Source organism: Gorilla gorilla, chromosome X (assembly GCF_029281585.2).
Source record: "Gorilla gorilla gorilla isolate KB3781 chromosome X, NHGRI_mGorGor1-v2.1_pri, whole genome shotgun sequence".
Taxonomy (NCBI): domain Eukaryota; kingdom Metazoa; phylum Chordata; class Mammalia; order Primates; family Hominidae; genus Gorilla; species Gorilla gorilla.
The window spans coordinates 57,006,820-57,032,725 of NC_073247.2; the positions used below are offsets into that span (position 1 = coordinate 57,006,820).

General features: G+C 43.9%; 2 protein-coding genes across 5 annotated transcripts in view; one reads left to right on the plus strand and one right to left on the minus strand.

The window, feature by feature from the left end:
• CHST7 (carbohydrate sulfotransferase 7) overlaps positions 1-19,302 on the plus strand; it is a 79,288-nt gene extending 59,986 nt beyond the window's left edge. Inside the window, exon 2 of the mRNA XM_055375654.2 lies at positions 17,661-19,302. The gene's annotated coding sequence lies outside the window, so the exon portion shown is untranslated. The remainder of the gene's footprint in view (positions 1-17,660) is intronic.
• SLC9A7 (solute carrier family 9 member A7) overlaps positions 1-25,906 on the minus strand; it is a 155,277-nt gene that overhangs the window by 8,080 nt on the left and 121,291 nt on the right. For all 4 annotated transcript variants that reach the window (XM_063703304.1, XM_055375637.2, XM_055375638.2 and 1 more), the window contains 3 exons: positions 23,966-24,029; positions 13,392-13,474; positions 5,711-5,816 (listed from right to left, as the gene is read on the minus strand). In XM_063703304.1, the coding sequence (XP_063559374.1) occupies positions 5,711-5,816; positions 13,392-13,474; positions 23,966-24,029 (253 nt within the window). The remainder of the gene's footprint in view (positions 1-5,710; positions 5,817-13,391; positions 13,475-23,965; positions 24,030-25,906) is intronic.

Below are 25,906 nucleotides of genomic sequence, written 5' to 3' on the forward strand. Positions count from 1 at the left end.
TACTGTCTTCTCTGGGTAGGCATTCCGGGTGGGTCTCCTGCCCTATACAAACTGTCTCCAACCCGTCTTGTTTACATTGGAACTACTCTTTGTCACAGACAGCAATTCAGGGAAGAGGACAAGCCATAATCAGGATTTCCTCCCTGTTTCCCCTGTCATCTCCCCACAGGAAAACCCTGATAGGAAGCCCACCCGCCACATCCTCAGATGGATGAATCAAATGATCGAGGGAGAGCAAAGTTGCAATGACTTGAACTATCAGATGGTAGCGAGAGTGTCGGAGATGGCATGAGGTCAGACAGGACCTTCTTCCTCCAATAGATTTAACCAACAAAACAAGGGGAGGGCCACAACCCAGCTCCCGCGCTGCATTGAGGCCTATTGAGTACTGTGCACTGCCTTCTAGAAGGGCAAACACGGTGTCAAATATGCTGGGTAAACTGATTTTTTCTCTCCTGTTTCCCACCAACCCTTCAAAGCTCATCTGAAGTCCTGCATCCTCTTATGAGACAGAGCCTCCAGGGCGCCGAACTGGCCTCTCTGACCCCCTCAGGGCCCCCGCGCAGTCACACTGCCCAAGGCCATGGGCAGATTCCCCCAGATCAGCCCCATCTAGATGACAAACGCCAAAGGGCAGTGACCTCCTTCTCCACACCTTGGCACCTTCCTCAATGGTGCTTACCTCACAGTAGGTGCTAAGTGAATGCCAGGTAAATGCACCAGCTAGGGAAGACTCATGGGTTGAGTTTCCTCTCCCAGACTTATTTCTGTGCACTCACTGGCAACAATCACATACTTGTTTTCTGCATTCTCAGTGATGTCAACTTCCCTACACACAGTCTACACTGTGACTCCACTTAACTAATGCTTCAGCATTTTTGACAGGCAAGCACGCAACCCCTCTCACTTGCTGCTTCAAATCCTCACTGGAATGAAGCAAGGTGCAAATGCCCAATGAGATAAAAGTCCTATATTCAGGCAGATGCTCAGAGCACAGTTCTAAAACTTGATTTAAACTCCCAAATTTCCTCCTCTTTACCAGTGTTTAGAAAGTCCCGAAACTCAATCTGCTTTACAGCAGCCTTCTTTCTTTTTCTTTTTATTTTTTGAGATGGAGTTCACTCTTGCCACCCAGGCTGGAGTGCAATGGTGCAATCTTGGCTCTCTGCAACCTCCACCTCCCAGGTTCAAGCAATTCTCCTGCCTCAGCCTCCTGAGTAGCTATGATTACAGGTGCCCACGATCATGCCCAGCTAATTTTTGTATTTTTAGTAGAGATGGAATTTCACCACGTTGGTCAGGCTAGTCTCAAACTCCTGACCTCAGGTGATCCTCCCACCTCAGCCTCCCAAAGTGCTGGCATTACAGGCGTGAGTCACCGCACCCAGCCGGTAGCTTATGTCTCCCATCCGAATTTCCAACTCCTGGGGAGTTCACCTTCCCTGTCTCGGCACATCCCAATTCTCCCATTCATACACGTGCTACATAATGATTTTGTTCATCTCTGTCAAAATCTCTCTGCCAGGGCTCTTGGCTCCCAGTTTTCAGGGAAATGGTCCTGGCACATATTTTACTGCCTCAAGGTTTGGAGCCATGGAAGGACAGAGGCAAACACAGGATAACTGCAGGTGGGGGTAATTCTGCAAATGAAGGAAAGCCCACCACAGCACCACAGAGGAAACCCTGGGCATGAACTGTGATGTGGTCCGCTTTCACTCTTTGCAGAGGGAAGCAGGGCCTAAATTCACTGACAGGAGAAAACAAGACTGGATGTCAACCCATTGCATTTGCGAAACTCCCAAGCCCAGACATAGTACTCAAGGAAAGGTCATTCAGAAACAAGGCCATAGTAAAACCCACGGACGCTGGGTGCGGTGGCTCACGCCTGTAATCCCAGCACTTTGGGAGGCCAAGGAGGGTGGATCACAAGGTCAGGGGTTCGAGACCAGCCTGGCCAATGTGGTGAAACCCCATCTCTATTAAAAATACAAAAATTAGCCGGGTGTGGTGGTGGGCACCTGTAATCCCAGCTACTCAGGAGGCTGAGGCAGGAGAATTGCTTGAATTGGGGAGGCAGAGGTTGCAGCAAGCCAAGATTGCACCACTGCACTCCCACCTGGGTGACAGAGCAAGATTCTGTCTCAAAAAACAAAACAAAACAAAAGAAAACAAAAAAACACCCATGGAGAGGCCAGGCATGGTGGCTCACATCTGTAATCCCGGTACTTTGGGAAGCCGAGGCGAGCAGATAACTTGAGGTCAGGAATTCGAGACCAGCCTGCTCAACATGGTGAAACCATGTCTCTACAAAAAATACAAAAATTAGCCGGGCATAGTGGCACACAGCTGTAATCCCAGCTACTCGGGAGGCTTAGGCACGAGAATCGCTTGAACCCGGGAGGCAGAGGTTGCAGTGGGTCAAGATGATACCATTGCACTGCAGCCTGGGCAAGAGAGCAAGACTGTCTCAAAAAACAAACAACCCATGGAGAGTGATTCTGACATCAAAGTCTAATAATGTTACATGCAGATGATAAAACTAACCTGCTCCCTTGAATTCTAGATGATAGGATCAACACAAGTTTGTTTTGTTACGCTGAAGGTCTATATAATCATGTAACTAGCTGTGCAATTAAGTCTGCTATGAAAATGCAGTGAAAACACCTGCAAACAACAGTGTGTGGCGATGTGTGCATTTTAAATAACCAGAGGTCATTTTCAAAAGTGAAAGAACATTGTTAGGAAGCTGGATACCACACCTAACTGGTTTAACGTTAGTGGAAATAATGACTGATGAACATCTTAGAAATCTCCAAAAAAACTTGGCAAAGTAGAAAACACCTTTTAGATGGTGGGTAAGAACCATGCAACAGGTGTCAAAATCTACGAGAACCGCCCAGTCTGAGACCCTCACCAGGCACTAAACTTTGCAGTGAGCCCCTTCACCTCTGTCAGTTTTGGGTTCCTCCACTGATAATTTTGAAGAGACCCTTTGCTCCCACTGTCTCAGCAGCAGGCCCCACCATGTCTGGAGCTGGCTGAGACCCTAGGCAGGACCCCGGCTCAAAGCAGCAGCAGCAGCAGGACTGAGGGTGATTCTCACTAGAAGCCCAAGTCACTCAGTCTTAGGTTGGCTGTGGGGAGTCACAGCTGAAACATGACCCCCAGAAGCAAACTTGGAGTGGTCCCTTGAACTGCTGGGAGAAGCACTTGAAACTGATGCAATTGTAAGCTTACTGAGTTTATGCCGAGTTCAAACTAGTCCAGATATTCCTAATCTACGAGCAAGGGACTGGTTAGTAAGCTTCAGATTAGATAAGGTTTTTATAAAGTTTTAATAGTGGATTTGTTGTTTTACTATTACATAGACATGAAAAGTGATCCTTATTAAAACCCAATTAAGATGGAAAGTTTTACAAAGTGTTTAGAAGAGACTAGAGTTAGAAGACAAATTTATATATATAAACCCAGTGAAACTTAAGATCAGAAAGTGTAATCACAGTTGGGGCTTCATTAGTGGGAGAAGTGGAAATGCCATCAGCACCCTTTGTCTCCGATGATGTATGTAAAGGGCCCCTACTACCACTTTAGACAGCGGGCCAAACTGAGCAAACCATTCAGCATTCAGCACAAGACAGCTTTTCTTAAGTAAGCTAGTAGCAGGATGAGAAATTACAAAACTAAGTTTTTAATCTATTGGTTTGTGTCCTTCTAACCTAACAGGTAACTAGCATTATTATTTAGGCTGATAGATATTACATTTAAAACTTACCACAAGCATTAGACATCACTTTACAAACTGGGAGCAGTTCTACAGAAATGGTGTTCTCACCATCCTACATATTTTTTTGTCATTTAAAACCAGTTTATCACAGGTGGCACAGGAATTTCATTTTTATATGGGGAGGAGCCGTGGGTGTTGGAAGTTCAACTATCTTTAAGAGAAAGACACATGAACGCTACTGCCACATTTGGTGAAATTTCCAAGCAACGGCTGTGGCAGAACTACATTTTTACCAGGCAGAACCTGCTGTGAAGGGGGTGAAACCCAGTAGCCCAGCTGAGTTTCCAAGTGTAAAGTTCTGTCGCTGCCTACCAGGACTTTTCAATGGTCACCTTCCTCTGAGGGGGCCAAGGAGAGGTCCGAGGGCCTAGGGATGACAGACACACAGAGCTCTCTGCAGCAGTGGGTTTAGGACACACGGTGACTTGGCAGTTGTCATCCCTGTTCTTGAAGGAAGAGCGTGCCATTTAAGGAGCTGCATCCTCCAATCTCGGCTGCTCTGATGTGGCTGCCCTTCTCTTCCGCCCCAGCGCCCCCACCTAGCTATGGTGTCCACATCCCTTTCCCCTCTGTACCACATGAATGTGCACTGCCTTTCCTAACCCTGCTACCCCTCGTTAGAACTTACCTGTTTAGGGCCGTTCTCTTTCAGATCTAGGCTTTGTGTTCTGCCTTCTCATCACCAATCAAGTAAACTGCAGGTTATTTGCTAAGAATGTGAAGACCTGCATGAGGGTCCCAGCTAATTACTAACTGTGGGCCCGGGGCCAACTCACATCCTCTCTGAGATGCACTTTCCTTCTCTGTAATGCTGCAGTACTCACTGATTCATGGTATGACCCAACGAATGAACTTAGCCTTTGTGAACTCTAGAGCTGTACGCAAATTTTAGAAATTCTTTTCTTCTAGGGCATAATGACTGTGTTAGTGACAAGATGATTAGGATGGCCGAAGAGGGATGAAGGAAGGCCTTTGACCTCTCCTCTACTCCTTCCACGTGGGTAGCTACCTTGCTCTCTCTACCTCTCTGCCCTGTACCCTGCAACCCACACCAGGAGTTCAGGAGTCAGCCCTAAATCTAAGACGTCCACCAGTGTACATGTTCTTTTCATACTGTGCTGAGTCTATTTCTAGAATCTGAAAATGGAAAGAAAGGACCTAACCATATCAACATAAATAAACTATTTAGAAAAGGAATCCTTGCATGCTTTGTGGTTCAATGTATCTTCATGTATTTCATCATTTAATGCTCCCAGCCAGCCTGTACTACTAGGCCCATTTTATAGATTAGAAAACTGGGATGTGGGCCGGGCATGGTGGCTCACGCCTGTAATCCCAGTACTTTGGGAGGCTGAGGTGGGTGGATCACGAGGTCAGGAGTTCAAGACCAGCCTGGCCAACATGGTGAAACCCTGTCTCTACTAAAAATACAAAAATTAGCCCGGTGTGGTGGCAGGCACCTGTAATCCCAGCTACTCGGGAGGCTGAGGCAGAGAACTGCTTGAACCCGGGAGGCAGAGGTTGCAGTGAGCCGAGATTGTACCACTGCACTCCAGCCTGGGCGACAGAGTGAGACTCCATCTCAAAAAAAAAAAAAAAAAAAGAGAGAGAGAAAGAACTGAGATGCAGAGCACATCTATGGCCTGTCAGGGGTTGCATTCCAATCCAGTGGCTTTGATTCCAAATCCAGTGTTCTTCTACTACACCACAGCGGCCGATGTGGGGGAATCCCATTACCCTGGTAAAAGGTTTCTCTGTTACTATGCGAAATCTATAAACATATGGAAGATGGCCATTTCTAATCAGCTTATTAGAGAAGCAAAAATCTGTGGATTTGGAGGCATGAGTATGATGGTTTCTTCTTCCTACGTAAGACACTGCCCTGGCATGGTGACCAGGACTCCAACCCTGATGTGCAGTACTTACATCGTACACCTGGGGACTGGTCAGACATCGAGCTAGTAAGCCACACCAGGCGGGGAGCGTGGTGGTTAGTGGGGGACCACTGTGTGTGAGGATGGGCTTCAGGTAACTTTAAAATGTGAATTAAGGAAAAATGGCTGCAAAGAAAACATATACACAACAAAATGTGCTTAAAAAATTGCCCGACATTCCACCCACAAAAACCTTCTTTTCCCCATTTTACTCGTACAACACACAAAATACTTGTAACATGCAACAGTTTGAATCAAAGAGTAAGATACGCCCTATCAGCCTTAAATAGTAACTGTTAACTCTCAGGTTGGTAATTCCCAATTTTCAGTTCAAACGTGTATTTGATTAATTAGAAATTAGATCCCCCTTCTCCCTTTGTCATGTTGAATGGAAGTTTTGGTTTCAATCAGCATTTCAGCCTCTGACACACAACTGGCTCCAGGCCTTGGAAACAGGAGATAGTGTCCCCCTGGAGTGGGGAGTTGCAGCCCCTGTGTCCCCTCTGCTCTTGTTCTCTGCATGGATTCCTGTTAAACCACTCTACCCAGAGGGCAGGTGGTGGAAATGTTGAAGTTGGACAGGATCTTAGAGGTAGCCTGGGGCTACTATAAAGGCAGAAACTGAGACTTGGCAACATGAAATGATTTCAGTAAGGTTACTCGGACTGTAAGTCTCTCAACTTCCCATACAGGACCATTCTTCACTCTACCCACAGCTTCTCTCCTAGACGCTAACACAAGGCTTTTCAACCTCAACACTATTGACATTTAGGGCCAGATCATTCTTTGTTATGGGGGGCTATTCTGTGTATGGTAGGATATTGAGCAGCATCCCTGATCTCTACACACTGCAGATGCCCCTCGACTTACGATGCAGTTACATCCCAATAAGCCCATTAGGTTGAAAATATCATAAGCCAAAAATGCATTTAACACACCTAACCTACCAAACATCACAGCTTAGCCCAGGTTACATCAAATGTGCTCAGAACACTAACATTAGCCTACAGTTGGGCAACATCATCTAACACAAACCCTATTTTATAATAAAGTATTGAATATCTCATGTAATTTATTACATACTGTACTGAAAATGAAAAACAGGATGGTTGTATGGGTACTCAAAGTATGCTTTCTACTGAATGCAGATCAATTTCACACTATATCGTAAAGTTGAAAGATCCTAAGTTGAAGCATCTTAAGTTGGGGACTGTCTGTAGATGCCAGTAGCACTGTTACTCCCCTCTCCAAGTTGTGACAATAAAAAATGTCTTCAAAAAATTGCCAAATGTCCCCTGGGAAGCAAACTTGTCCACTGCTCTAACATGAACGTCAACGGATAAGCAGAGAGCTTATCTTGCTTGTCTGTCACTTGGTGAATATCGGCGCTACCAAACACACAGCCCTATGTGGGAAGCTCCATGAAGCACCAGCCACATTTTGATACAGCCGGGACCACTTCTGAAACCTACAGCCTAAGCAATGTGGAAAAGGTGGGGTCTCAGATGGCCACTTCCACTACAGGGATGGCCAAGAGACTTCAAAGAAAGTTGAAGAGATGCCACCGCCATCTGTACCTAACAGGATGACTGCTGGGAGCATCACCCCTCACTTTCTGTTTTCATTTAGAGCAGCACAAGAGAAAAGCAGCTCTCTCTAGAGGAGGAGATGGAAGGGAGACACTGGAGCATGCTTCTAGTTTGAAATTACTCAACCAAAGAGGATGTGCAGGCCTGGCTGGAGCTCTGTTTTTTGTTTTGTTTTTTTGAGACGGAGTCTCGCTCTGTTGCCAGGCTGGAGTGCAGTGGTGAGATCTTGGCTCACTGCAACCTCCGCCTCCCAGATTCAAGCAATTATCCTGCCTCAGCCTCCCAAGTAGTTGGGACTACAGACGCGTGCCACCATACCCAGCTAATTTTTGTATTTTTAGTAGAGACAGGGTTTCACCATGTTGGTCAGGATGGTCTCGATCTCTTGACTTCGTGATCCACTCGCCTCGGCCTCCCAAAATGCTGGGATTACAGGCGTGAGCCAACGCGCCCGGCCTGGAGCTCTTTATACGCAGAACCAGCTCCCCTTTGCTGTCCTTGAACCACATTCCCAGGGAGAGATGCAGACCAGGCGCTCCTCCAATTTGGGAAGAGACCCTACAGGCCTGTCAGTTTTCTTGTGTCTTTGGCTCAGAAGATGACAGAGGCTCAGATCTGTAGAATGACAAATACGCAGGAGGCCAGGGGAACTCAGAGACTGCTTTTCAGTTCTCCACCTCAGGTACTCCAAAGACAAGCTCCCCCTTCCTCCTCTCCAGAAGGCCCCATGACAACTTCTTCAAAAAAAGAAAAGAAATATGTGTATATACATATACATATATATATATAACCAGTAAGCTATATATATGTTTTTAAATATTCAAACTGTTGGATGGGACAAAATAAAACATCAAGTCTTTCTATCCCACTCTAGTTGTTCTGGTAATTACATTACAACTTTAGATAATACACTTCTCCCCCATTTCTTGATTTATAAACTTTAGTCCGAGGCTTTTCCTTCCTAGTAAGGATGGTACGTTTAACTCATTTACACTCCTGTCTCTTTTTTCCAATTTTTTTCTTCCCAATTTTTATTATAATTAACTTTATACTGGAGATATATAACATTTGCTTTCTACTTTATAACTAATAAGTAGATTTTTTATGCTTTGTGTATAGATTGAGTCTAAGTGTTAAAAACCAGTAAGCAGACTGGATGCAGTGGCTCAGGCATGTAATCCCAGCACTTTGCGAGGCTAAGGCAGGCAGATGGCTTGAGCCCAGAAATTCAAGACCAGCCTGGGCAACATGGTGAAACCTCATCTCTTAAAAAAAAAAAAAAGCAAAAATTAGCAGGGTGTGGTGACACATGCTAGCTACTTGGGAGGCTAAGGTGGGAGGATCACCTGAGCCTAGGGAGGTCAAGGCTGCAGTGAGTTATGATCGTGCCACTGCACGATCAGTGCAGAGTCAGACCCTGTCTCAAAAAAAAAAACCCACCCCCCCAAAAAAAAAAAACAAAACAAAAACAAAAAAACAAAAACCAGTAAGCAGCATTTGTAATATAACATCATTGCATGAATGCTGTTCTCTGGAGAACCAAGCAGAGTGGTTGGAGCAATATAAAAGGAAATGTAATACACTGTCATTTAAATTTTGTCAGTCAGAAGAGAAGCCTTGAGTATCTTGCCAAATAAAAGATCTTTTCTTTTTGACTTTGTTCACTTCTTCTGAGTTATAACAAGCACTGTCCCCTTTGCTGGATTTTGTTTTGTTTGATCTTTGTGTTATTTTTCTTCCTTCTTACAGGGTCTGCATGGTGCTAAACTTTCTGAATTTTTACATGTCTGAAAGCTACCCTCTTTCATTCTCTTATTTTTGATTGACAGTTTGGGTGTAGAATTCTAGGTTCAGACTTCTTTTTTTCATCCTAGAACTTTGAAGACATTGCTCAACTGTATTCTAACAACCAATTTTGTCGATGAGAAGTCTGATTCTTGCTTTTTGGAGGTTGCTTGTTTTTATCTTTGGAAGCCTCAAAGATTCCCTCTTTTTCTCTTATAGTTATGGAATGCCCCCGAACGTGTCCATTCAACCTACTCACACTTGGTGGGCCCTTGCACTCTGGAAACAACTGTCTTTCTTAGCTAAGGGAATTTTTCTTCCATTATTTGTTTGGTACTTTTCCTCGAAAGTCTCTGTCCTCTCCTTTCAGATCCTGTCGAATGATTTGGACCAACTGATTCTGACCTCCATATCTTGAAACTCTCCTCTTACATGTTTCTTTTTGCTATAATTATTGGACTTTTTTTTCTCAACTCTATCTTCCAGATCAACAATTTGGTCTTCATCATATTCAAGTTATTAGCTATCCATTACATTTTTTTGGTTAATTTCAGAAAACTTGTTTTTAATTTTCAAGAATTTTTTGTTTGATTTACTCCTTTTTCTAATAATCTTCTCTAGTATCATGACTGAAAAAGCCTTTCAACTATCTAAGGATTAATCAAAAAGTACATAATTGTTTAATTAGTCCCTCATGTCTCTATTTAGTTTTTCTCTTCATCAGGCAGGTACAGACTCCTACCATGGCCAAAGTTGGGTGGGGAGTTACTCTCAAGAGAAAAATCTTTGATGCCCTCAAGATCTGTTTCTCTACCAAGCCCTCTCCAGGTAGTGTCTCTAACTTTCTTTAGATATCTGTGGCTTGAAGAAAAAATTAGCAGCTACCAATTGATCTGTTGACACAGGAAGTACCTGTGGCAGCTGTTCTTAACATTCTTTAATAAAATCATCTGGACAAATTGGCTCAAGACTTACCTTTGTCTTACATTACAGTTTTCTCTCCTTTTTAGTTTTTTTCCAAACTAAAAAGTGGAAATCCCAAAGTCACTAAAATTTAGATTCAGATGAAACTTTAGAGATAACTCCTGTTCCTCTTCAGAGGATCAGTTTCTCACTTTAGCACTGTGTCACTCTCCTGGTGGATATTCTTCCATTTTCTTTACATCCTTTCTGAGACCAGCAGGCAATATGCATTCTGGATTCTAATAGTCCACATGGCTTGAAAAATCCCTGGGGGTTCTACTTCAGTTAGTAGCAAACAAGGTAATTTGAACCAACCTTTCCACTGAGAACAACTAGAAAAGCTAGACAAAATAAAATAAGACAAAACCATCTGCTTGAAGGCTTCAGAAAGCTACCAAGGCAGTGAAGAGGGGTGGAATTTGAGAGGAGGAAACCAAAAAGGTGAGCCCTGTGGTTGGTGAGCCACAGTTTCCCTAAAGGCACCTAAGAAACAGAGCAGAGCATTTGGCAGAGTCACAAAGATAGAGTGAACCTGACAAAAAAGAAAGTCCAGGGCCTACCGAGGAAGAAGATGGAAACCAGGCTTTAGGTGGGGATCCTAGAATGAAGGGTAAAGAGAAAACAGTCAAGACTAACTCTCACAGGAACTAGGGCCCAGCATCAAATCATCCTTATTCCTGATTGGATTAAAGTGATCTGCAATTGCTAATACCCCTAGCCTAGCCACTGATCAGATATAAGCTTAAATCATCTCTGAAGGATGATGATGTTAGGCAGAGCATCTCAAATTATCTCTAGATTTTTTTTTCTAGAGAAAAAATTGCCCATGCTTGTCACTCAGTAAAAAAAAAAGGGATGCACAGAAGACCAACAATAAAGCTTCTAGAAGATAACATAGGAAATTGGCTTCATGACTTTGGGGTAGGCAAAGATTTCTGAAACAGGACATAAAAAATACTAACTAGGAGATCAATACATTGGATTAAGGCCTTTTGTTCATCAAAATATTCTATTTAAAAAGTGAGGCTGGGTATGTTGGCTCACGCCTGTAATCCCAGCACTTTGGGAGGCCAAGGCAGGTGGATAACTTGAGGCCAGGAGTTCCAGACCAGCCTGGGCAACATGGTAAAACCTCCTATCTACTAAAAATACAAAAATTAGCCAGGTGTAGTGGTGCGTGCCTGTAATCCCAGCTACTCGGGAGGCTAAGGCATGAGAATCACTTGAACCCAGGAGGAAGAGGCTGCAGTGAGTTTAGATCACACCACTGCACTCCAGCCTGGGTGACAGAGTGAGACTCTGTCTCAAAAAAAAAAAAAAAAGTGAAAAGGCAAGTTACAAAGTGGTAGCAGATATTTTTATCATGTATGATCAGCAAAAGACTCATATCCAGAATGCACAAAGAACTCTTACAAATCAGTAAGAAAAAGGCAGACAACTCAATAGAAAAATGGGCACATGACTTGAACAGGCACTTCACAAAGAAACATACCAAATGGCCAGTAAATATATGCAAAGGTGCTCAACCCTATCAGTCATCTGAGAAATGCAAATTAAAGCCATGATCAAATATCACTACAAACCCAATAGAATGGCTAAAATTAAAAAGACTGACAACACCAAATGTTGGTAGGATGTGGAGTAACTGGAACTCTCATACACTAGAAGTGACTGTGTAAAGTAGTACCACTATTTTGGAAAACTGGCACTATCTTCTAAAGTTGAACCTACCCATGTCCTATTACCCAGCAATGTTACTCCTGGGTAGATTACCAAAAAAAATATGTATATGTACATCAAAAGACATGTACATCAATAATAGAATAAATTGTGATATATTTATATAAGAAATATTATGGAACAAGGAGAACAAATGAACTAGAACTACACATAACAATATGGCTGTATTATATACATAATGTCAAGCCAAATAAGCCAGACACTAAAATATATATACTGTATAATCCTATTTATAGAAAGTTGAAAAACAGGTAAAACTATTAAGTGTTGCTAGAAGTCAACAGAGCAATTACATTTGGGGAGGGGGAAGGGGTAGTAATTGAGTCATGGCATGAGGGGGTTGGCAATTTTCTTTCTTTTTTTTTTTTTTTTTTGGAGACAGGGCCCAAGTAGCTGGACTACAGGTGTGTGCCACCATACCTGACTAATTTTTGTATTTTTTTGGAGACAGGGTTTCATCATGTTGCCCAGGCTGGTCTATAATTCCTGGGCTCAAGTGATCCACCTGCCTTGGCCTCCCAAAGTACTGGGACTAAAGGCATGAGCTACTATGCCCAGCCTTGGAATTTTGTTTCTTGATTCGTTTGGTGTTAAATGAGTGTGTTTATTTTCTGATAATTTACTGAGCACTTATTATTTGTGTATTTTTCTGTAGATCTACTATACTTCAATAAATTTTTAACATTTTTGGCGTCTCCAAAGACCATATATAATAAGCCACCTGCCCATTTGATGACTATGTCAACTTAAGAAACCATGAGGGGTTGGGTGAAGTGGCTCATGCCTGTAATCCCAGCACCTTGGGAGGCTGAGGTGGGCAGATTGCTTGAGCTCAGGAGTTCGAGACCAGCCTGGGCAATATGGCGAAACCCTATCTCTACCAAAAATACAAAAAATTAGCTGGGTGCGGTGGCATGCACCTGTGGTCCCAGCTACTTGGGAGGCTGAGGTGGGAGATTGCTTGAGCCCAGGAGGGGAAGGTTGCAGTGAACTGAGTGCACCACCACACTCCAGCCTGGGCAATGGAGTGAGACCTCATCTCAAAAACAAAAAACAAACAAACAAACAAAACAAAAAAAACCATGAGGGTTTAACATTTTGGTTTTTAATTTTCACTTGAGACCAAGTGAATCTACTGGAACAGGGTTTGCCCTGCATGTGGCCCAGTTATGCCAGTATCAGATCATACAAGATCAGACTTGGCCGAGTTCATCCAATAGGAATTATCCTCCCCATATGGATTAACAGCTGAAGTTCTACTTCCTTTTCTGACCACAGCACAATTCATTGCGTAATTTTAATCTAATCACCTAAAAAGGCATAGTTCCCTGGACACAAAGCTCTTAAGAGCCACATGAGTCTACCAGGCTGTGGGCTGGTTACTCTAAGGATATGCAAACATTCCTCTTGGCCAGAGAGATACTCACCAGGACTACCTATGGTTGAATGCTCAATGCACATGTTCCATAAGAGGATGGGCTATCCCTGTCCCAAGCATGCATCTTTCCTTACTTATCAGGTGTCATTCACCGATAATTCAACAAGATTTCATCCCCAATGTTTCACCGACACAGGGGATGCTACTTAAAAGGATACTTGTGATCAAAGCTGTACCACAGCCTGAATATCCATGCGCTCTCCTGTTTTGTCCGGTTTCCTCTGGCAGAATCTGGGCCGTCCTAGGAACAAACAAGAGGGCACATGCTTAGTTATACAAAAGGGATCTCAAAGAAAGGGAAAAAAAACCTTTTTTAATAACTTGTATAGCTCTGGAGCTCATAGTCAAACATCCCATGTCAGCAAAGTTTCAAAGATATATTGGGAGGTAGCATTTGAGCAGAAATTAAACTCAAAAGGCAGAAAAATCAGTCTCCAAAGTAAAAAGGCTGGGTTATGCCTGTGGATAGCTCAAACTTAATATGGAACAACATTTCTTTTGGCATTCTTATTGCAATTTTCCTCGAAGTGTCTTTCAGCAGATTAATTACCCTAAAATACTCTAGATCCTAACAGGCCAAAATTGATTTATAGCAAATATTTTTAAAAGCTTTTTGTAAAAGCAACTTTCCAATCCTCATCCCCAAAGTAGGCCTGTGGAAACCACATATTGTTGAGTATCCTGACAAACTAGTTAGGGCTTCTCTGTGGTCCTTATCCAGGGACCTACACTGTGCTCCAGGTGGTAAGGTACTTGTTTCCCCACCAGCTTTAGGAAGGTGGGATCAGTGGGCAGGAGAAACGAGCTCGAACTAACAATTCTGTTATTTTATCTACCATCAAGTAGCAAGTTCCTTGCTACTCTCATGCCCTTCCAGTTTAAACATCCCCATCGTGTAACTTTCAAAATAACCTGCAAAATCAAACATTCATTTGAGGTTTAGGAAATCTGTTCTGTGCAAGTATCAAAAGCAGCACAGTTAATATAAAACTCAGACTGACTGCAGCAATTTGAGGGTACTACTAGGGCTATGCAAGCACAGACTGCTTGTGAAGCTATTATTATCATCATTCTCTTTAATATTACAGGGAGAGGCAACTCTGCAAGTGAGGGACAATTGACAATCACCAAATACAACTTGAACCAAAATTACAAGTAGTTTTAAATCATGGTGAATGTAAATTCTACCTGCAATGGCAACATCAATAATTAATCAAAGATCTTTGAGAAGCACATAGACAAGAGGAGAGAAATTAGCAAGCACTATTTATTAATACACTCCTAAAGTTTCCAACAGCAAAGATTATTTTTAAAAATTGAATCCCCTCGGTATTTCAGGAATGTTTAGTGATGGATATGGAAATGGCTCAGTTAAATGGGCCCTTCTGTGGATGAGGAAATATAAACAAGGAGAGACCCCAGAGACCAATTTGATTTTACATTTTTATAAATCATGAGCAAGAGAGAGAGCACAGAAATGCCTCCATTTGCAGGGTGACTGATTGCTAACCCAATGACAACTCTGGGAAGATTCCAAAATGCCACATGACTGAGTAGAAAAGTAGCAGATGACTTTTTTGATAGGCAAATATATAATGGAAAAAATCAAATGGTTCTTTATAAAGTAATAGGTTCTAAGTTCTCAGTTCTAAGTGCCTGTAGAATTTTACTAAGGAAAAAGCCAGCACAACGATAAACATCATCAGGAAGGATACTATTAAACCATCAGGCACAAAACGAGTACCCCAAAGTCAGTTTCTTCCGCTTCTTCCCTTAAATCAATGATGAAAACAATGAACCCTACTCTGTCATCTTAACCTCTGCAAAACCACAAAGCATTTATTATCACTGGACTACTTAATTTCTTGCCATTTAATCTCAAGAAAGCTACAAGAACCCCGGAACTTAAAAGTTAAATTTAAAAAAAGAAAGCTACAAGAGACTTATATAAGCCCCAAAAAAGACAATTAAAATGAGTAAAGCAAGGGAATGGTTTGACAGCAAACTAACAAAAGGTCTTCTCAGGCTACGGAAAGATATGCCTGCAATCCATGAATAAGATAAAGTGACCTCAGACTCCACAGCAAATCCCGAAATGTAAGAACTAAGAAACAACGCTTAGAGGCTACAAGGGGTAAATTCAGGACAAATCAAAGGTGTAACTTTGTGAAAAGGGTGTTAAACAACTTCTTATTCCAAGAGATGGTGCCAGAAGCATGATTAGGTATAGGAAGAACTTAGATAAATCCACATATGGTGGCTTTGGGGAAATCAGGGCAGTTCTGTGGGACAGAACTAATTTTTTAAAGCTGACCCGGAAGACAAGCAATAACTGCTTCATGACATGATCGGGGCTGCTATCACAGAGAAGCCATTGAGAGCCCTTCCTGTGGGCTCCGAACAGCACCGGACTGAGGAAGGGTCACTGTGGGAACAGGCGGAGCCTCCTTCCTGGCTGTACTTGGCGACTCCTGGATTTTCCATTCCTGTGCCGTCCACAGAAAAAGCACAGACTTGCTCTCTCAACTCGCCCCTCCTGAAAACCTGGGTTCGCACCTCATGTCTTTAGCTCAGGCAACTTCTAGGGCCTGGAGCATTCTTTTTTCCTCTCACCTTCTCCCACCCAGAACACCTACCCGGCCAACCTCTATTCACCTTTCAAGCCTGTGCAGAAGCGTGGCTTCTCTAAGAATTGTTTCAAAAGTGACATAGCACTCCAAGAAGTGTAGGTGTGGATATCACAGGCTCTCTCAAGAGACTATCTGGCTCCTGACTGTGCCGCTGCCATTGTCTTGCTGTGTGATGCTGGGCAAGTTACCTAACCATTCTGTGCTTCAGTATCCTCATCTGTAAACTGGAAATATTAATAATTACCTACCTCTAGGGGCATTATGAGGCTGTAATGTTGTGATAGAACAAGAAATATATATCTGGTTTTTGTCTGACATAAAACTCCTAAAACCCTTGGAATTTCCTGAGTAGATGGGGTGGGAGGAACATCTTTTTTTATTAATAATAAGCTCCTTTCAAGCACACCTGAATTTATGCTAAGGTGACTCTTGAATGGATACTGATTGCCAGAGAAACCAACCATGTAGAGGACTGGAACTTTTAGCCCCATCCCAACCTCCTAGGAGGGGAGGACTGGGGATTGAGTTAATTACCAATGGCTACTAATTTAATTAACCATGCCTATGTAATGAAACCTCCATAAAACCCTAAATGACACAATTTGGAGGGCTTCCAAGTTGGCGCCACATACTCCCATCCCCATCCTTTGCCCTATGCATCTCTTCCATTAGGCTATTTCCGAGTTGTATCCTTTATAACAAACTGGTAATGGTAAAAGTTGTGTTCTGTGAGTCATTCTAGCAAATTATCGAACCTGAGGAGGGGTTGGGAACCCCCCTATAGCCAGTCAGTCTGAAGTACAGGTCACGACCTGGGACTTGCAACTGGTGTCTGAAGTGGGGACAGTCTTGTGGGACTGAGTCCTTAACCTGTGGGATCTGACGCTAACTCCAGGTACGTAGTGAGTTAAACTATAGGAGGTCCAGTTGGTACTCATTGGGAATTGGAGAACTGGCTGGTATACAAAAAGACCCTACATATTTGGCATTAAAAGTGTTGTGAATGTAGAGAAAAAAGGTTTTTATTTTAGAACTGTAAAAGATTTTTCATTTAAAGAACTTAGGATGGTGTCTGATATGTGGCAAGCACTCAACAAATATTGACTCATTATTGTTTGCCATGTGACTTTTTGTGCTGATTAAATATTTGTGAAATATTTAACCCAGAATCTGGCATGTAGTTAGAGCTCATATTACTAATTAAGTTCATTTCCAAAGACTGGATATGTAATTTCAAGCACATATTTGTTTGGGGGAAAATAACGCCTAGCCATTAACATCATTTGGCTATCTTGTGTGGCTTTTTACACAAGGAATTTTCATCTTTTTACTGCCATTATTAATAGAGAAGCCCCTTCAAGAAAATACCACCAACCCTGCTTATTATCATTTTTTGAGCATGTAACAATGAGTGTCTATTTCTTCTGCATTCATTAAGCACCTACTATGTGCCAGGCACCATGCTGGGTGCTGGAAACACAAAGAGGAACATAACTTAGCACCTGGCCCTCAAGGAGCACTCTTTCCAGAAGGTGAAGGTGGCGAGGGTTGGGGGGTAGGGGGAGGGGAGACAGACAAATACATATTGACTGACAAATATAATGAAGAAAAAGAAAGCTGATTAAAGAACTGGGGAATAGCAAACAGTCCTATTTTTGAAATAATTTTTCTAGAATGAATGCATAATGATATCTGTGTAGAGTTACATTTCATTCCATTCTTATATAATATTAAAAGATGTTTTTAAAAGATAAGGTCACTACACTAATAAGAACAGCTTACTTTTTTTTTTTTCAGGGATGGAGCATGTGGTAGGCAGAATAATGGCCACCCCACCAAAGCTTTCTACAGCCTAATCCCTGGATCCTGTTACACTACCTGGCAAAAGGGGCTTTGTGGATGGACTTAAGGTTATCCAGGTAGGCCCAGGACAATCACGTGGGCCCTTAAAAGTGGACGAGGGCCAGGCACGGTGGCTCACGCCTGTAATCCCAGAACTTTGGGAGGCCGAGGTGGGCAGATCACTTGAGGTCAGGAGTTCAAGACCAGCCTGGCCATCATGGCGAAACCCGGTCTCTACTGAAAATACAAAAATTAGCTGGGTGTGGTGGCACACACCTGTAATCCCAGCTACTCAGGAGGCTGAGGCACAAGAATTGCTTGAACCTGGGAGGTGGAGGTTACAGTGAGCTGAGATCACATCACTGCACTCCAGCCTGGGCAATAGAGCAAGACTGTCTCTCTCTCAAAAAAAAAAAAAAAAAAAGACATGGAGGGCAAAAGAGTCAGAGGAAGGAATGCAGTAGAACAAAGGGCGGGAGAGATTCAGAGCTTGACTTGCCCCACTGTTGCTGGCTTTGCAGCAAGAACACAGGACCTCAGTCCTACAACCACATGGAACTGAATTCTACTGACAACCTGAATGAGCCTGGAAGTGGCTTCTCCCCAGAGCTTAGCCTTGCCAACACCTTGAAAAACTTGAAGCAGAGAAACCAGCTGAGCCCACCAGGTATCTGATCTACTGAACTGTAAGGATGACAAAACTGTATTGTTTTGGCTGGGCATGGTGGCCCATGCCTATAATCCCAGCACTTTGGGAGGCCAAGACAGGCAGATCACTTGAGCCAAGGAGTTCAAGACCAGCCCCAACATGGTGAAACTCTGTCCCTTAAAAAAAACAAAAACAAAAATAAAACTGTATTGTTTTAAGCCACTAAATTTGTGGTAATTTGTTACAGCAGTCACAGACAACTAATATGGAGCAGAAGAGTAAATAAATGATGTCACTTGATTTGGGCCTGATATGCTTTTTTTCTTTTTCAGACATGGAGTCTCGCTGTGTCACCCAGGCTACAGTGCAGTGGTGTGATCTCGGCTCACTGCAACCTCCGCCTCCCGGGTTCAAGCGATTCTCCTGCCTCAGCCTTCCAAGTAGCTGGGATTACAGGTGCCTGCCACCATGCCCAGCTAATTTTTGTATTTTTAGTAGAGATGGGGTTTTGCCATGTTGGCCAGGCTGGTCTTGAACTCCTGACCTCAGGTGATCCACCTGCCTTGGCCTCCCGAAGTGCTGGGATTACAGGTGTGAGCCACCACGCCCGGCCTGGGCCTGGTATGTTTGGGCTCTGTGTACCCCCACAAGTCTCATCTCAAGTTGTGATCCTAAGTGTTGGAGGTGGGGCCTGGTAAGAGGTGGCTGGATCATGGGGGCAGACTTCCCCCTTGCTGTTCTTGTGATAGTGAGTGAGTTCTCACGAGATCTGGTTAAAAGTGTGTGGCACTTCCCCCTTGCTCTCTCTCTCTCCTGCTCCGCTATGGTAAGATGTGTTTGCTTCCCCTTTGCCTTCACTATGATTGTACGTTTCCCGAGGCCTCCCAGCTATGCTTCCTGTACAGCTTGCAGAACTATGAGTCAATTAAACCTTTTCTTCATAAATTACCCAGCCTCAGGTAGTTCTTTATAGAAGTGTGGGAATGGACTAATACAGGGCCTTTGTCATATCATTGGGATAATGGATCCAAGATTTCTCAGCAGAGGGTAATAATAGGGTTTAGAAACAGGGAATCAGCCAGGCAGTGGGCTCATGCCTGTAATCCCTGCACTTTGGGAGGGTTAAGATCACTTGAGCCCAGGAGTTTGAGACCAGCCTGTGCAACAAAGCAAGACCCTGTCTCTAGAAAAATATTTTATAAATTAGCTTGGTGAAGTGGCACACACCTGTGGTCCTAGCTACTCAGGAGGCTGAGGGAGGAGGATCCCTCGGGCCCAAGAGGTCAAGGCTGCAATGAGCTGTGATTGCACCACTGCACTCCAGCCTTGGCGTCAGAGGGAAACCCTGTCTCAAAACAAAACAAAAAAAAAACCAGAGTCAAGTCTCTGACCGTGATACACAGATAGTTTTCTTCCCTGCTTAAAACTCTCCAGAGCTATACATTGCCTAGATCAGGGCTTTTCTAATGGTAAAATGTACACACATTCCCTGGAGACACTGTTAAAATGCAGATTCTGCTTCAGTGGGGCTGGTGAGGCCTGAGTGTCTCCACTCTCTTGCTTCTGCCACTCTCCACCCTCACCCTTTATCACCTTGTCACCAAGCCCTTCAGGATGCAGATTCATCTACCTTGTTGCAGATATTTTCCCAGAACCTGAAAGAATGCCTGAAATAGAACAGGTGCTCAATAACTATTTGTCAAATAAATGAATAAACTGATCTTGACTCTGAGTTTTTAGAAAACAGAAAAGGAAGAGCAGAAAGGGAAATCAGGGGCCAAGGGAGGCATTTGGAAGCACAAAAAAATGGGCGGGTGGGGGGGTGGTCACAGAGTAGCAATTGGAGGAAAGGCACCTCTGCAACTGTTTGAAGTTAAAGATTTAGGTGACAGATTTACGGGTATCAGATTTCAGCCTGGAGAAACAAAAACAAACAAACAAAAAAACACGGAGGACCCAGAAACAAATGATTCTAACTTGCTCAGAAAGTCATATGTGAACGCAACAATAAACTGCTGATTTTCTACAGTTTTCACTACATACACACAGACAGACACGCACACACGTGTGCATATACACAGGCATTGGTGGTTTCCTTTCCTCCACACTCCATTAATATCCGGCTTGTGACCTTGTCCTGTTGATATGGTAAAACTGGGATAAATTCAGATTCACACTCTTAGCTGCTCCAAAGTGGCCTCATCAATGAGTGCTCTTCTGTAAACTCAGGGAAGGAAGTGAATGATGTGTCTGCATGTACGGCCAACAGAAATCTCAGCTGTCTGGTCTGGCATGAAAAGTCCCCTGCTTTATTGGGGTGGGAGGCCACCCCCAGGGCCAGGCAGCTTGCCTCCAGCTAGGGTTGTTTTTGTTTTGGTTGCAAAGTCACCAAGACCTCCAGAGAAACAAAGCACTGAGTTTTTTTTTTTTTTTTGTCTTGTTTTGTTCTAATGAGTCAAACTTACCAGGGACACAAAGCTGAAGTCTGCCCACAATATTTTTATGCTTTCCCCACATGAAGCAAAGTTCTAGCCAACAGCTCCCTTCCTTTTCCCACATGAGCTAATATTCTGTAGCTCCCTAGCCATGACTCTGTTTATAGCCTTGGGCTTCAAGACCAGTGAGGAGAACTGTGCTCATTATAAGACATGCCTTCCCATCAAATGTCACTTTTTTGTTTGTTGTTTTTAGGAAGATTATTTAGAAAATGAGGTAAAGAGAACTGCCCTTTTTTTTTTTCTCTGGTGGAGAACAAACATCTGGACTTTCCCTACCTCTGATTTCAGTTTCATGACAACACTGAGCATGTGACCTGGATCTATTTCAGGGGAAACTGCAAGAACCCAGGGTTTCACCCAAAAATGAGAAGCCCATTTATTTCTGTTTTCCTGTTTCTCATGGCCACAGAGTGCACTGAGCCCTGCTGTTAGTGGCTCACTAGAATGAGGAGGTCAGACCAGGAGGAACTGGAGAAATAAGGTCCTCTCTGCACAAGGGCGTGAGTCATTTCTAAGAGGGTATCCTGGAGAACCAAGCTTGAAGTTTGCATGTTTTTCCCCATATGACAGCAATCTTGAAAACCTTTCAAAAGGTCAGTGGAACTGACTTTGAGGGGCCCTCTGCATGACTGTGTATGAGGTCTGGAAGGAAGGAGGTCAGGGGGAAGCTGTGACACAGCTTCTGGCTAGGGCTGTGGCAAACAGGGTGCCATTAGGAGTGCAGCGCGAGTGGCTGCCAGCCCGTTCACAACACCACATGTGCGGTGCTCTCAGCCCAAGGGGCCCTCTGGGAGCTGACAGGAACACTGAGTTCATCCATCCAGGCCCATCCAGGGAGGTTCCTGAGACTCACTCCACCTGGGGGTGGGGGCTATTTTAGCTGTTACTGCATGGACTAAATACAAGAACCCTCAGCACTTTGGACCTGCTGCTTTCTCACTCAAACATTTCCACAGAAAAGTGACAGTAAGCTTGTTACTGAATCTAATTACAAGCCCAGTGTTCCCAGTGCGCAGGGCTTATGTGATACATAGTAAGTTCTACTACATGACCAGCCAAATCCTTTCACTTATTTCCTGTTACAGATGCTTGAATGCAGAGGTAGGAGCAATGGGAAACAGCAAAGGGGGTGGGGATGTTTTGAATGGTCCAGAGCAAGATGAAATCTCTCCAAATCTTACGATCCAGCTGCTATTGGCCTTTTTTTCTTAAAAAATTAATCTAGACTGGCCACAGTTCTGTGGAGGATGCTTTAGAATAGGGCAGCCATGTCCTACCAGAGCCATTATCTTTCCTTTGGTGAAATAAGGACGGCCATCATGTTTTCCCCTGGGGTTTTCTCAGGCTGAGTTTCAAGATCTCCCAAACTGTTATACTCTAAATTGGCTTCGAGGTGCTCAGTTCCTGAACTCCTGTTTTCTAAAGTCCTTAATCAAAGCTAGAGTCAAATAGCAAATTTTCAAAGAGAACTTCTCATTGAGACCACATGCTCCCAATTGACATAATGGCCAATTCTAAGGTCATCTCAAAGGTCTTCTGGAGCTCATTAAAGTGGGTGCCAAATCTCCAATGAAGCTTATTGAAAACTCTTCCCAAAATGTCCAGAACTTTCCAGGTCATGGCTTTGTGTCCCTTGAGCAGGGACCTAGAATGGACATCAATGCTATAAATGCCTTATCAGGCTGTGGCCACCCTTAAAGAGAAAGAAACCACAAAAGGCCACAGTGGCACCCCATTGACCCCACACAGCACCACATTTTGCCAGCCTTATTAAATCTGATTTGGTAGATGGAATCATTTAGAAGATTCTATGGAATGTGAAGTCTGCTGCAGACTGCTGCGGGATTAAGTGCAATGATGAGTCAGATTCAAAGCTGACTGGAAAAAAAAGAATAGGGTTTCATGGACAACATACACAGGTGGTCAGTAAAGCTGCCTGTTGCATGTTGCATCTCTCTCATTCCCTCATCCACCCAACAAACACCTATCAGGTTCCTGCATGTGCCAGCCACTGTGCTCAGCACTGGGCATTCAATGCTGAACGACATAGTTATTGACTCCCAAGGTCAAATAATATATTGGTAACACATTTCTGCCCCTATCATAACTCTCCTTTCCCCACCTTGCCTGCCCAGGTCATGCTGACCTGGGTAAAGAGCCAGACCTAGAGACAAAATCATCCCGACAGCTGCACAACAGGGATGATATGGCAACCTCAATTCTTGTCTGTAAATTTGTTGATACTCTTCCCATCCAGAGGTTATGGTCTCTATCCCCTCCCATTGGATCTGGGCTGGTCTTAGGAATGCATTTCTAAGCAATAGAAAGCCATGGAAGTGATGCTGTAGAACTTGCAAGATTAGGTCAGAAAAGGTGATATAGCCTCTACCTTGCTTGCTGGGACACTTGCTTTTGGAACCTTAAGCCATCACATAAGAAATCCAACTACCCAGCAGCCACCATGCTGGCAGGCAGCTCAGGCCACATGGAAAAGCCCTGCACAGACATTCCTGTCAGAAGTCCTTGTGGTCGGGTCCTTCCAGCCCAGGTGCCAGACATATGAGTAAACGAACCTTTGCATGATTCTAGCCCCAGGGTCCTGGTTTTCCCACCTGAGGCCGTGGACTTCATGGAGCAAAGGCAAGCCCCCTACTACGCCCTTTCCAAATTGCTCACCTAGAGGATCCCAGGCCCTGGAGAAACAGGAATGCCTTCAGGCACCTGATGTCTCTCCTTTCTTCCTCAGATCCCTGGGCTGGAGAGTCAAATCGTATTGCTCTCTTTCTCCTGGGCACCAATGATAGACTCGGAACCAGTTGTAGAACCAATATCCACTATTGAAAAGTGGAGAGTCAGGGACTCTTTCTGGCGAGCCCACACCCTTCATAATGTTGATTAAGAACACATACCCTGGGGACAAATCCTGGCTCCATCACTTATTCTGAGATGACTCAAACTCCCAAACTTCAACTTTTAATCTGTAAAATGGGGAGAGCAGTACACGCTTCATAAGGCTGTTGTCAGGATCACAATGAGGGAATCTAGGTAAAGTGCCTGGCATGTGGCGAATGCTCAAATGTCTTCCCCAGGAAGAAGCATCTCTTGTGACTTACCCCTTGTAAGACTTGAAAGCTGTCGTTGTTGGGTGGTGGGTCTTGATCGGGGTCAACACCAACTCTGAAAGTCACCAGGGAGAAAGACAAAAACAGAGAGTATTAGCTTGGCCCATGGTAGCCATGCAGGCTGCAAGTAGCCTGGAGGCTAATCATCTTCCCGAAGCATAAGGAGTGGTTAGCTAAAAGGTGAGGAAAGCTGTCATGCAGAAGTCATAAGAAAGAGGTCGCATACCACTTCAGATCCCAGAGGGTCGGAGGGGCGATGAATCCCATGTGCTCACACTCTAAGCAAGGCCGCCGGAACACAACACATGCTGGCAACTGTCCACTTGCTTTTCTGCATCAGGTGGTCCCAGTTATCAAAATAGGGGTCTCACTGCACTGGGCCCTTCCTTTGTGCTGCTTCCTCACTTCTGCCCTGGCCTGCTTTAATTTCTCTAACATTTTGTTATAAACTTTTTCAAATATACAGGGAGATATTGAAAGACTTTAGAGTGAACCCCTATATACCCACCATCACTAGATTCTACCATTAACATTTTACTGTATATTCCTTATTACCTATCTATCCATTTCTCTATCACCCATCTTACTTTTTCTTTGGATACATTCAGATAAAGTTGCAGACATCAGAATACTTCCCCTAAATACTTCACGTGCATATTGACAAAGAGTCTCTCCTTGACCAAACTTTAGTCAGGCTCCTAGGAATTCACTTCCCAACTAGGCACTGACTTTTGGGCTTCCATGTCCATCTCAGCATAGCCCAATTTTAGCAAGAGGCTTGCTAAGTTGGTTTGGCCAGAACCGAACATCTGATTGGGTTCTTCATCCCCCCACAATCCCTCAGGTGATGTCTGATTGTCTAAGTTGGTTTGGCCACAGCCCAACATCTGAATGGCCTATCCCCAACATCTGATTGGATTCTTCATCCCCCCACAATCCCTCAGGTGGTGTCTAATCCCCTTCGCCTGTCTTCAGCAAGAATCCTATTGGGTCAATTTAGCCAGAATCCCCCTTGCCCCGATATTTCCTCTCAGTACTTCCCCATCCACTGACCCGTTTCTCTTCCCTGCTGCAAAACCCCATCACAGTGGTCCCTATTCCAGTCGTGATGGTCCTGAACAACGTCTGCCTTACTGTTTAAATATACATCAGAATAATGTTTTCTTTAACAATATCATTAACTAGAGTCCTGACCTGCTTTCAATCCTGGTGCCCCTATACCCTCTTGCATCAAGATAGCCTTGAGAACTCACACATTTGAGAGCAACAACTAAAGACAGAAAGAAAAAGCAAAATGGCAGGACTCATTTATAACAAATACTATAAAAGCACCAGGGCAGTTGTCTTGGCTTAGAAACATACTAACTGGCACTCTATGCATCTGGTAATTTTTTTTTTTATCCTTGCACTTTCCTCATTCTGAGGCAGGATACTGTGCCATGGATGACATGGATAACACTGGGCAATGGGGGAGAGAAAAAAGATGCCAGGAAAATCCTGTATCTGCCATGGAAGTTCCGACCTTCACGGCAGCCACTTGATATCAACCAAGTATGAAATGCAGCCCAAACTCCTGACAGCAGAGAGTCTAAAAGGACCTCCTGGGCCCTGCCACAGACAGAGGAGTGTGGGAAGGCCCCTGGGGTCTCTTGGAGGGCCTTGCTACTGATATAAGTGCAGAACAGGAGATTTCTAAGAAAGGAAACAAAGAGCTGCTTCTCAGCTTGCTACTGCTGAAAAAAAAAAACAGATCGGGGCCGTGAGACGCAAATGATGTTTTGCACTTTTTTTCCCCTATTCAAGGTTGTTTACTTTAGGGCGATTTAGTAATTACTTTTCTGGCAGGGTTGAGGGCCTCTTGGACCAATCCCCAAGGATGACACGGGACCTTGTGGCTTCCTACAAAGAGCCCCACCCTTGGGGCAGAGCCCA